The sequence below is a fragment of the Nycticebus coucang genome, chromosome 4, assembly GCF_027406575.1.
Source record: "Nycticebus coucang isolate mNycCou1 chromosome 4, mNycCou1.pri, whole genome shotgun sequence".
NCBI classification, from domain to species: Eukaryota; Metazoa; Chordata; class Mammalia; order Primates; family Lorisidae; genus Nycticebus; species Nycticebus coucang.
The window spans coordinates 104,192,644-104,205,548 of record NC_069783.1 but is presented as its reverse complement, the minus strand read 5'-3'; the positions used below and the strand labels follow the sequence as shown (position 1 = coordinate 104,205,548).

At 39.5% G+C, this 12,905-nt stretch overlaps 1 protein-coding gene across 4 annotated transcripts in view; it reads left to right on the top strand.

Annotated features, from left to right (window-relative positions):
• SEPTIN10 (septin 10) overlaps positions 1 to 12,905 on the top strand; it is a 74,496-nt gene that overhangs the window by 47,314 nt on the left and 14,277 nt on the right. For all 4 annotated transcript variants that reach the window (XM_053588122.1, XM_053588124.1, XM_053588123.1 and 1 more), the window contains 4 exons: positions 777 to 963; positions 4,891 to 5,052; positions 7,009 to 7,105; positions 8,272 to 8,440. In XM_053588122.1, the coding sequence (XP_053444097.1) occupies positions 777 to 963; positions 4,891 to 5,052; positions 7,009 to 7,105; positions 8,272 to 8,440 (615 nt within the window). The remainder of the gene's footprint in view (positions 1 to 776; positions 964 to 4,890; positions 5,053 to 7,008; positions 7,106 to 8,271; positions 8,441 to 12,905) is intronic.

The window sequence follows — 12,905 nt, the reverse complement described above, 5'->3', positions numbered from 1 at the left end:
AATTAAGTGAAAATAAAAGCATGCCAGCATTACTAGTTAGATACTTTCAGCTGATGTGTACCTTTCATATTTACTATGTTAAGTCTTTCCATGCCTTACAAACCTGATTTAAGAGGCAAGAACTTATGGAATTTGACTTAAATATGTTTTAAGTTATCGATACATGTACCCATGCCTTTCTCAGTTAAATAATCTGCTGTGTACTAGTTTGGTTACAAATTAGACTAGTCATCTAATTGGCAATTGTGAGAACCTTTGTCAGAAACTATCCCAGAGTCTGAATGAATGTGGGAAAGAATTAACATAATTTCAATGCCATTTCAAGCACACGTTGTCCTGATGGTTTTGAAGTACAGATGGTACTCAATTTACGATAGTTTAACTTACGATTTTCAACTTTATGATGGGTTCTTAGGACATAACTCCCAATAAACTTCCATTGTAAGTGGCAAAACATCTGGACTTGTGGCAGTTCAGCTTAATGATTTTTAGACTTAACAATGAGTTTATTGGGGTATTAAACGCATCTTTGATGTATAATATTTTCAGCTTACGGTGGCATTATTGGGAGGTGACCCTCCTGTAAGTTGAGGAGCATCCATGCTACCTCAGTGTGCGCATGCTGTGTGCATTGTTCTGTCACTAAAATTATCTATTAAGCATAGACAGTAACTTCATTAATGGATGAAAATACAGGCCTCAAACTTTAGGAGTTATACAAATATCTTATTAAGGTAGCACAGAGATATCGTATTAAATATTTAACTATTTTTCAGCTACCAACCAATAGTAGACTACATAGATGCCCAGTTTGAGGCCTATCTGCAAGAAGAACTGAAGATTAAGCGCTGTCTCTATAGCTACCATGACTCTCGAATCCACGTGTGCCTGTACTTCATCTCACCAACCGGCCACTCTCTGAAGACACTTGATCTCTTAACCATGAAGAACCTTGACAGCAAGGTGAGTTTAGGAAAAGAATCAACCAATGATACTTTAATGTTTATTTTGAACTATTAAAATATCTTTACCATATTTTATATATCTATTGTAACGTAGATATATATATATATAGTAATGTAGATTTTATGCATATATATTGTATATATATTGTAACGTAGATTTTATGCATCTTTAAAACGTATGTTAAGTTTCTATCTTAGCTTATTTTCCAGAGAAATTCAGTTTGGAAGATGACATGCAAAGAAGAAACATTAATGTAAAATTTTAGTTTCCTTTTTTGTGATTAAATTGCATACCAGAAGATGGATATTTTCTACATTTTTTTATAATTATATTTATACTTTATGACACTATTAAGCAAGAGGAAGACCTTCACTGACAAATGCTAAGTTCTTATGTTTCATCACGGTTTTAATTTGGACCGCATGAAAAAAACCTATTTTGAATTTTTCAGTGAAGGAGCTATATAAAAATTCAAAGAGCTATAAAAAAATACCCACAAGTAAACTCACTTCAGATTTTTATGTTTGTTTAAAAATATGGTTAAACACTACTTAACTATCTTATACTTTAAAAACATCTCTAGTTTTCCTATAATGTCTAATGGTGTGAGAGAGGGCAGATTTTGTAATTCAAGTTACTGATTTTACAGGGTAGGGTTCAGAATGCAAAAAGATTCTGGATGCTGCTGCTTTCTCTATAGAAGTCAGGATGGAATACATGACAGCTTGCTAGGGAAGCTCTGGCATGTAGATTGGTTTACTTTTGAGTAGGGTTAGGATTAGGATAGAGCTTATTGTCTGTTCTTCTAATCAGATGTAATCACATGTTCTAACCATTTAGCCAGTTATTTTCATAGTTGAGTTTGATTATATGGAAACTCATATTTGTTAAAGAAACAAGGCTCAGCACCCATAGCACAGTGGTTATGGCGCCGGCCACATGCACCCAGGCTGGTGGGTTCGAACCCAACCCAGGCTAGCTAAACAACAATGACAACTGTAACAAAAAAATAGCCGGGCCTTGTGGCGGCCGCCTGTAGTCCCAACTACTTGGGAGGCTGAGGCAAGATAATCACTTAAGCCCAGGAGTTTGAGGTTTCTGTGAGCTGGGACACCATGGCATTCTACCCATGGTGTAGCTTGAGACTCTGTCTCAAAAAAAATAATTGGCTCTGTCATTTATTAGCTCTTTGATCTTGGGCAAGTTTCTTTAGTCCTCTGAGCCTCAGATTCCTTACTTCAAAGTAAAAACTGGAGAGAAGACCCACTTTAAGGGGCAAACATGAAAATTAATTAAATTCATCCTTGTAAATAGAGAGTTTTGCAAATATAGAGCATCCGAGGTCAACACACATAGGGGAAAAGAGGGAATTGTAGCTAAAGGTGCCTTTACTTATAAAATATTCATTACAAAATTTTGCAAAATATTTATTAAATATTCTCTACATGTTGACCACCTCTCTACATACATACAAAGTCTTGTCTCCCGCTCACTGCCAACATGTTCCAAAGATATCCATTGTTACAGTTTTTCCTATGTGGCCAACTTTTGGGACATCCAGTAAGAAGTGGTTACTGTGGCGGCGCCTGTGGCTCAGTGAGTAGGGCGCCGGCCGCATATGCCGAGGGTGGCGGGTTCAAACCCAGCCCTGGCCAAACTGCAACAAAAAAATAGCCGGGCGTTGTGGCAGGCGCCTGTAGTCCCAGCTGCTTGGGAGGCTGAGGCAAGAGAACCGCGTAAGCCCAAGAGTTAGAGGTTGCTGTGAGCCGTGTCACGCCACAGCACTCTACCCGAGGGCAGTACAGTGAGACTCTGTCTCTACAAAAAAAAAAAAAAAAGTGGTTACTGTTATCTAGAGAGGATTAAATCAAGTAATATTATATCATGCATGTGATATGTAAAATGTATAGGCATGCAAAACATTGGTGAGCATCCAACAAACTACACTTTGTTGTGGAGCTAATTATGTTATTAACTTGGAATAATTTATTGACTGACTGAGTGTATATATAGTAGACCCTCTGTAAGTTGACCACCCAAGGGACTGCAACAAACTGGTCAACATACAGAGGTGGTCAACGTAAGGAACTAGGCCTACTATTCTCATATATACGTGTGGTGCATGTCTAGTCTATGAAAATTAGGCCAACTTAAGGAAGTGGTTGATTTTGGGGGGTGGTCAACTGTGGAGCTTCTACTGTATAAAGAAACCAAAGACTTGGCACCAAAATGTTTATGTGCTTTGACTAATTTAAAATGAAAGCCGTGTACTCATGTTTGTTGGAAGTTTTCTGCCATTAACTTCATAGATAGTTGGAAAAATCCATGTCTCCTTTGGAACATATGAAAGATGGATAAATTCAATATACATATTGAATCAATGTGAAATATGTGAAGTTGGAGAGGAGAAAAGAATAGAATAGGAATTACAATTTTTACTTTTATCCTGAAAATTATATATGGTCTCATTTCTTAATATGTGTGACTGATTAGTCTAAGGTTTTTGATTAGAAGCACACAAACAAACAAAAAAAAAAAAATCAAAACACCACCAATCCCAAGTTTGTGAAGACATCGTTCTTTTGTGGCAACATTAATCTCTCGGTACTAATTTACAATTAGTCATTATTCATGATCCCAGGTCTTTTCCTGTCTGTCAGTGATAGGACTTTAAATAATACTGAGGAATGGATGCTATGCATCATGAACACTTTTTTTTTTTTTTTTTTTTGCAGTTTTTGGCTGGGGCTGGGTTTGAACCTACCACCTCCGGTATATGGGGCCAGCGCCCTACCCCTTTGAGCCAGGTGCCGCCCCAATCATCATGAACACTTTTTGATTGTATTAGAACAGTTTCTTCCTTCCTCTGCCATCTGTTAGCAGTCTCTACTATGGGGCCCGGGTGGGGCCAGAATCAGTGCTGAAAAAAAGAGGCAGAAATCCTTCTGCCAAGGGATTAATTACCCTAATCACTTAGTGCTTAGATAGCTAAACAAAAATTCTTTTTTTTTTTTTTTTAATGGCACTCTTTTTTTTTTTTTTTTTTTTTGAGACAAGAGTCTTAAGCTGTCACCCTGGGTAGAGTGCAGTGGCGTGACAGCTCACCGCTACCTCAAACTCTTGGGCTCAAGTGATTCTCTTGCCTCAGCCTCCTATGTAGCTAGAACTACCGGTGCCCACCACAATGCCTGGCTATTTTTAGAGATGGGGTCTCGCTCTGGCTCAGGCTGGTCTTAAACTCCTGAGCTCAGACAATGTACCAACCTCAGCTTCCCAGAGTGCTGGGATTATAGGCATGAGCTGCCATGCCTGGCCCAGGGACAGTTTATTTTAACATGTCCCTGACCTTCTCCTGTCCATTGGTTTGTGACATTTTCAGCATACTGTTTATTACATTTTACTTATTAAGTGTGTGATGGAATTATAAGAGACTTGGAGGGAGAGAGAAGAAAATGTGAGATTTCTAAACCTAAATTCAAATGAAAGATTTATCGTATAAGAGTTCTACTTTTGTAAAGCTGTTACTGTAAGGCCAGCACCTACAGGAATGGCTGTGTAAGGGGCTTATGAAGAAGACAGTGACCGCCAAGGATTACCCTACTCAGGGGTTGGCAGACTTTTTCTGCAAAGGGCCAGGCAGGAAACATATCAGTCTTCACAGGCCCTGTGGCCTCTGTGGCAGTGCCTCATCTCTGCTGCCGCAGTGTGAAAGCTGCTCCAGACCTTGCATAAATGATAGGCTTATGGTGTTTCAGGAAGTCTTCATTCATAAAAACAGGTAGTGAGATAGACTGTAGTTTGCCAACCCCTGACCTAGACCAAGGAAATTTCTTGTAAGAGAAAGAATGATTTTGAGTGAAAAAACTGCAGGATTGAAAAACAAATCTTTATTTAGGACACTGTATTTTTCTTTATTCTTCATAGGTAAACATTATACCAGTGATTGCCAAAGCAGATGCAATTTCCAAAACTGAATTACAGAAGTTTAAGATCAAGATCATGAGTGAACTGGTCAGCAATGGTGTCCAGATCTACCAGTTCCCCACAGATGATGACACTGTTGCTAGGATGAATGCTGCCATGAACGTGAGCTGCTAGTTGAATATTGATTGTTTTGCATGTGAAAATAAAACCATAACTTATGAGTCACATTGCTGCTAATGTACTAATATACTTCCACTGTGTCTTCCAAAAAGACTTCAACAAGGTGAATGTTCAGAAATTCTAGTGTGAGAAATGTTTTATTGAGTTGGAAAAAGTATTATGAGAATGTATTTCTCAGCATATTTCCCTTCTACTCTGCTTTCACTTAAATAAAGTGATCTATTTATACCTCTTGGGGAACCATACTTGTTTGTCTTAGAAAGGTGCCTTTCTATCCTGTTTTTAAAAACAAGACATTATAGCCTTCCTTGGGATGCTTTAGAGTCTTAAAATCTTTAAAGAGATGTCTTTGGGCTGGTGTTAATGTTTATGCTCTTTTCTCTCTTATGTTATCACATGCACATACTAAATACTTGTGTAACTTTTAGTGTAATATAATTGAAGATGACTAAATTCTTTCCTTTTCTTTCTTTAAGTTAACAGATTTCTTGGTTGTGTTTTGTAGGATCTTGGGTTTTGAAGGCAGACAAATTTAACTATATGTTCTATTGGAGTTATTAAACCTTTCTGACATTGTTAACATAGACATAAAATTAGGTTAATACCTATATTAAGGGTATTGTGAGGATTAATGATATAACCTTTGTTAAATGTCTAACAGTGATTTTCAGTAACTGCTCGTTCCATTTGTTTCCTTTTCCTTTTCTGATTTTTCATACCCCATTTATATCAAGATTTACCTAATCTAAATCAGTAAAAACTGACTAATGTAAATTAAGGGATCTTAATTCCTATATGTTAAATTGTTTCTATATCTGATTTTATTTCTGTGATTTCCTAGAGTAATTTTTCACAAAGGTGCAATTAAGAAACTAAATAATGTTGGCTCGGCACCTGTGGCTCAAGCTGCTAAGGTGCCAGCCACATACCACCTGAGCTGGCGGGTTCGAATGCAGCCCAGGCCCGCCAAACAATGACGGCTACAACCAAAAAATAGCCGGGCATTGTGGTGGGTGCCTGTAGTCTCAGCTGCTTGGGAGGTGGAGGCAGGACAATTGCTTGAGCCCAGGAGTTGGAGGTTGCTGTGAGCTGTGATGCCTTGGCACTGTACCCAGGGCAACAACTTGAGGCTCTGTCTCAAAAACAAACAAACAAAAAAAATAATGTCAATTTTTAAGTACTAAATATAGTATTTACACTTCTTAAAGTAGACTTTTCTCTTATATTAATCCTCAACTTCAGACAGACCCTTGTCCTTGAACCTAGCTGTTGCGTTTTGTTCAGAATCTTCTTCCCTAAGGTATTTCTTCTCCCTTTGCTCATCTATCTAAGTCCCTTTCTTCCTGGGCTGGTGTGGCTGGTATCTTCCTGTTCCTCGTGATCTCTCACTGCTCGCAATTTCTAAGGCATTTACTGTATTAGTAAGTTTCGGACTTTATATGTCACTTTGTATTAGTAACATGCATCTATACTCATATTACATATAGATAAATATTAAATATAGGTATATACTTACACTATGTTGTAGTTATATATATGTTATATATGCAGTGTATGTGTGTGGGGGGTAATTTCCTCAACATTCATTATCTTTGTCATTTTGGGTAAAGGTTATACTGAGGAAAATCACACCTATACTAAAATTCTTTTTTTTTTTTTTAATTCCCTCTAGCATAGTGCCTTACATGTGGGGGATACTCAGTAAATAATTTTCTTTATAGGCAAAAAAAAAAAAAAGACATTTGTAGAATAATGAATTAGCACATATTTACTGCCAAATCTTAAAATCTGTTGCTTAGCTGATCATTTGATTTTGTATAGATTTATTTAATAAATTATTCTCTATTATAATTATGTAAGTTTTTTTTTTTTTTTTTTAGCTAGTAGGTTATCATGTTGCTGTGAGAAGATATGATTGATACTGTGCTTCCTTTTTAGGGACAATTGCCATTTGCTGTGGTAGGGAGTATGGATGAGGTGAAAGTCGGAAATAAGATGGTCAAAGCTCGCCAGTACCCTTGGGGTATTGTACAAGGTAAATGAGAAAAATGATGACCAGAAATATATGTGGCCTAGTGATCACAGGGTTGCATTATTTTGGGTTGTGACTGGCTGTCAGAGGAGTTGGCTATATACTATTTTAGCCTGAGTCCATGGGCCAGAGTCTCCTCACTCTCTCGTTATGCCCCTGCAGATGGCCTCTCCAGGTTCCCCAACTGTCAGAAGCCGGGGAGCACTGATGAGGCAATTTTGACCAAAATTTGAGTATAAAAAGTAGTGTTTAACCATGATATAAAAACTAATTACTACTTCATTGTAGGGCACAATAAACCATCCTGTACATTTATATACTTTTACTAATCAAAGTACTGCCAACTATTTCCAAAGCAACCCAGTCAGCTAAGTCCACTTGACATTTAGATTATGTCTAGCATTATAGGGAAGTAAGTAATTAGCACTATCTGATTCATTTACTCAAGATACAAATTAATGGGGAATGGACCCTATTGGTACTTCTTTGCAAATGATCCATTTTAAAAATTGACAAATTTTGTAATTAATGAAAAATATTGAGAAAAATGTAACATTTTTAAATGTATAAAAAATATAAAAGTAGTAATAGTACTTAGGACTAATTGTATTCAGGACTATTTATTTATGGCTCTCTGGTCACCATAAGCATAGAAGGAGGACCACGAAAGTATGTTCGCTAAATTTGAATAGTGCCTAACATAGGATCATAAATGTAATTAAAATGAATTTGATAATTATAGTATGCACAGATGGTATCCTTGAGTCTGCAGAATTTACTAATTTGAAGTTTCAGTGAAGTAATGTTATGTACTCTTTTTCAGCACTATGTGAAATGTTCTGAGAATGGTTTGTAAACTTCTAGCAAAGTAATTAGTGAAATAGGAAGAGCATATAGTTAACATAATAAATTGCATTTCATTGCTATTTCCCGTTTATCCATTGGCTACTACATTTACAGCATATCTCTTGGTTTTTTAATTAATGTTTCCCATAATGCAGTGTATATAATGCAAGAGTTTCTTGTTTGCTTATTTGTGTAAAATAAGCATTTTATTATTTAACTGTTACATTCACATGCATTTTCATTTATTTGTTCATTCAATAAGTACTAATTGTGTGCCAGGAGCTAAAAACCACTGTAGCTTTTTTCTTATTTTTCCTGGTTAGTGGAAAATGAAAACCACTGTGACTTTATAAAGCTGCGGGAGATGCTCATTTGCACAAACATGGAGGACCTGCGTGAGCAAACTCACACTCGCCACTATGAGCTTTACAGGCGCTGCAAACTGGAGGAGATGGGCTTCACAGACATGGGCTCTGAGGACAAGCCTGTCAGGTGAGTGGGGGGCATTAAGACTGTGTGGTTTTGTATATCCAGGATTTGGGGGGATTTGTTTTTCAGAAATCTCCCCAAACCATGAAGTAGAATCATTTGTTAAAGACTAATCATCATGCTTCTTGAATCACTTGACACCTTTTTGCTCTTAAAAGGTCTTTAAGCCTTTGTCTGACTCAGAAGGAGTTATGTAGAGGGCAGAATAGATGGCTGAAGTCCCCCGTGTCAATACATGTTGATGGGACGACCTGAAGGAAGAAACTTCATTGTTTGGATTTATTTTGTATTTACATGAGATAGATGAAATTGTAAAAGAAAGAAAAGATAGTTGGAGCATGAGTCATATTCTATAAATTAAAGCAATGTCTGTTGGTTTTTCTCCTGTGAGAGTTTCGAAATGAGTGAAACTTGTAAAGGAAAAATGGAGAGTACTTGTGGAGAGGCAGAGATTAGATTGTTTCTCATAGTATTATAGCATCGTTACAAGAACTGTAGAACCTACAGACCTTGCTCTATGATAAAGGGTATTAAATGTCATTATAGATTTCCTTGACAATTTTATATGGTGCTAGATTTCTGACTTTTTTTTTGTTAAGACATGAGTACATGAAACTGTGGTCCTTAACGTACTACAGTAAATCTGATTTGACGTGGCATTCCAGAACAGTTTTTGCATGGAGAAAAGCACGAGATCCTTGGGCAAAGGCTATTTTAAACTCCAAGACTGAGGATTCCTTTTCTATTGCACTGTTTCATTTCAGCATCTTCGCTGGCTGTTAGCACTTGCTCCAGAATAAACACAAAAGAGGAAGCACATCAAAATCAGTGCCGCTGTTTCCTATGATCTTTTGGAAGACTTATAAATTAAGTTGAATTTTTTTTTTTTTTTAAGAGACAGAGTCTCACTTTATCGCCCTTGGTAGAGTACTGTGGTGTCACAGCTCACAGCAACCTCCAACTCCTGGGCTTAAGCGATTCTCTTGTCTCAGCCTCCTGAGTAGCTGGGACTGCAGGTGCCGGCCACAATGCCTGGCTATATTTCTGTTGCAGTTTAGCCAGGGCTGGATTCAAACCCGCCACCCTCGGTATATGGGGCTGGTGCCCTCCTACCCGTGGAGCCACAGGCGCCGCCCCCAAATTAAGTTGAATTTTTAAGCTTTTTAAATGTATGGATTTAGTGTTTTAGGTTCTGGTAGCATAGTAAATTATGAGTTGTATGTACCCTCCCACACTCACACACCAAATTCAAGCATGCTGTGCTCTGGTTGTGGGCCAGTCATTCTGGTTAAATGATGATTTTTTTTGTCATTATATTATCTTCATTGAAGATTAATCATCTCGAGTTGACTTCCCCAGTATTTCCCACAGGAGGTTTCACTTCTCATTTCTTCCAAGTCTCAGAGAAAGTCAGAGGTCTCTGCAGGGAGGAGACGAGGGTCCTGGGTGAGAGGTGCCTCCAAAGGCCTCTTGAAGGAGAGGGGTCCGGGTTGCCTAGTGGATTCAGTGTCAGCCACCTGCAGTCACCTGATTAAGAAAGGCACGTTCAGAATTTATAAAGATAGAGCCTGGAAATTTATTTTAAATTTTTCAGTCATTTAGGAAGTAAATATTATTTGTCTTCCTTCTTCTGGGCATGCTGCTGGTCACCGAGGATACCAACACTGTGGAGTCAGACAGGACCTTGTCTTTGTAGAGTTCCTGTGTGGGGGTGGGAGGAGGACGCTCTGGCCCCTTGTGAGGAGGGGTGAGGGTGGCGAGACCACATTAGGAGGCTGCCTCAGTGGTGCAGGCCTGAGAAGGTGGAGACGTGGACAAGGGTGGTGTTATGGAGGCTGAGAAGCATGTCTAGGGTATGTATTTGAGGTTAGAGTCAGTAGGACTCTGATGGATTGGTTTGGATATGGGATGTATAGGTAAGAGAACTCAAGGATCACTTGAGTCACTGTTTTGACCTGATAAATGGGGTGACTTGTGATCTGTACTGATATGAGCAGGATGGGAAGGGGGTGGATTTGGTAATTGAGTGGTTTTGGAAACAGTAAATTTAAGCTGTTTATTAAATACTTATATGAAGAGTTTGGGTAGCTTATTACATAGATATATTTGGAGCTTAGGGTAAAGTTGTTTAATTTTTTTTTCCTTTTTTGAGACAGTCTCACTATGTCATCCTTGGTAGAATGCTGTGGCATCACAGTTCACAGCAACCTCAAACTCTTGGGCTTAAGTGATTCTCTTGCCTCTGCCTCCCAAGTAGCTGGGACTACAGGTGCCCGCCACAACGCCTGGCTATTTTTAGAGACGGGGGTCTTGCTCTTGCTCAGGCTGGTCTCGAACTCCTGAGCTCAGGCAATCCACTTGCCTTGGCCTGTCAGAGTGCTAGGATTACAGGTGTGAGCTACCATGCCCAGTCATAGCTTAGGGGAAAGTTAAGGCTGGAAGAGTAATTGGGGAGTTAGCAGTGAATAATACTAGGTAAAATAATAAGTATGTTATAAATGTTTACTTTTTGCAAGTCTCTGAGCTAAGTGCTAGGGGTTTAACACTGTCTCTGATGGAGTTTACATTCTTGTAGGAGAGGCCCCCAAATTAAACATAGTAAACTACAGCCTATGGAGTGTGCACTGCAAGACAAGTAGACCATGTGCACTGTGGGAAAATTAGGGAAGACTCCTTTGAGGCAATGACTGTTGAGAGCTGTAATAACCTGGAACATACAGAGCAAGACAGAAGCAGAGGCCAGGAAGACAAGGGTGAGGGCATGTGTAGCACTGGAAGAGGAGTGCTGGAGCTCCATGGGGCTGGGGCAGTGGCCTGAGATTGAGAGAGCAGGGGGCCTCCGGGGAGGATTTGGTCATTGTCCTAAGGGGAAAGCAGAGTCATTTAGAAGCAGTTATTATATTTGCATTTTAAACTGCCCTCTTGGCTCCAATGTGAAGAAGATATTGAAGGGGTGTGCACAGGTGCTTAAGAGAATCCAGTTAGGAGAGTATTTCTTGTACTAAAGTGATAACAATGAAAATAAAGAGGGCTGGACATATTTGAGAGATACTTAGAAGGTGAAATTGGAAGAATTTAGCAGTTGTTGGATATAAGCAGGTAAAAAGGCAGGACCCTAGAAGGTCTCCTTTCATGGCTAGGAGGATGGTCACTGCATCATCAAGATGGGGGTTGCTAAAGGAGGCTCAGCTTTTCCCTTAGGCTGCAGGGGTAGGCACGATGGAGACGGGAAGCTTGCACAGGACCTGTGGACTCTGAGTTTCCTCTGACACATTCAAGTGACAGTGTCAATTAAGCACTTATATTTATCTTTATCTCAGAGGAGCAATTCTGGGCCAAAGGGAAACAAGAGTCATAGGCATTTAAATGGTTAATTGAAGGTAGGAGTATAGCGGAGACTCCCCTGAGTGAGAAGCACATCCGGAAAGAAAGGTGCCTCAGCAGTAGCCTGGAGTCACACTAGCATTTGGCAGCTGGAGGAGCAGGGAAGAAAGATTGAGCAGGGTGGGGTGGAGGAGGAAGAGGAGAGCCAGCAGGGTGGTGTCTCAGAAGCCTGTGAAGAGGGTGTCTACAAAGAGGGAGCTGGTGCTGTTCAGCCAGGGACAGAGGCACCACTTCTTTACAGTTCCTTGAAAACAACGAAGGCCACTCTGTGTTTAATTGGAAGGGATAGAGGCTCAGGGAAAGGCTTACAACGGGCAGAAACCAGCTTCATTTCAGCTTTGGGAACGGACTGAATGAACTGAAACCATTGCCAGCTTTCTTTATTCACTGCTCAGAATTCATAGGTTAGTTAAGGGGGTGTCCTGTGGGCCCAACTTAGGTCATGTACCCATCTCTTATGTGGCAACAGGCATGAACCTAATTGTCCCACCAGACTGCGTTCCATGGGGAAGAGGTAGCTTCCCAAGAGGAAGCAGGATAATAGAACCAGAGGAGACGGATAGCTGGAGGGCATTCTGGAAGCTGTTGCCCCTCACATTGCCTTATGGAGCATTTCTTCAGTTTGAGAAGCACCTGCTCACTCTGATCAGATGAAAAGTGGGAAATGAGAAAGAGAGATTCTTTAGTTTAGGGTTCAGTTGGAAGGGAGCAGTGGCTGGCTGGAAGCTGCTTGCAAAAGATAAGCTAGAGAGGGGGAGCTAGGTCTGTGCTTGCAGGTCTCATCCCTTCCGCCTGCTCTCCTTCAGGGCAGGGACTTCTGAATTTCTGAGCTTCTAGGGTCAAGTTGAGGCAAAATGTCTCTTCTGGTGCTTTCTCATTCATGAATAAATGATTTGATAAGTGTTTTATAGTTCAGTATACCTGATATATTAGGAAGCTTTTATTTTCTATAGTTTCTAAAGGTTACATTCTGTTTTCTGGGGAATGTTACTCACTTAATTTAGTAGTCACTATAATTTGGTTGGCACGTAAAATCTGTTTCTCAGTTTATATCTGTTGTAATGCCAGTGTGCTAATTCGGCCA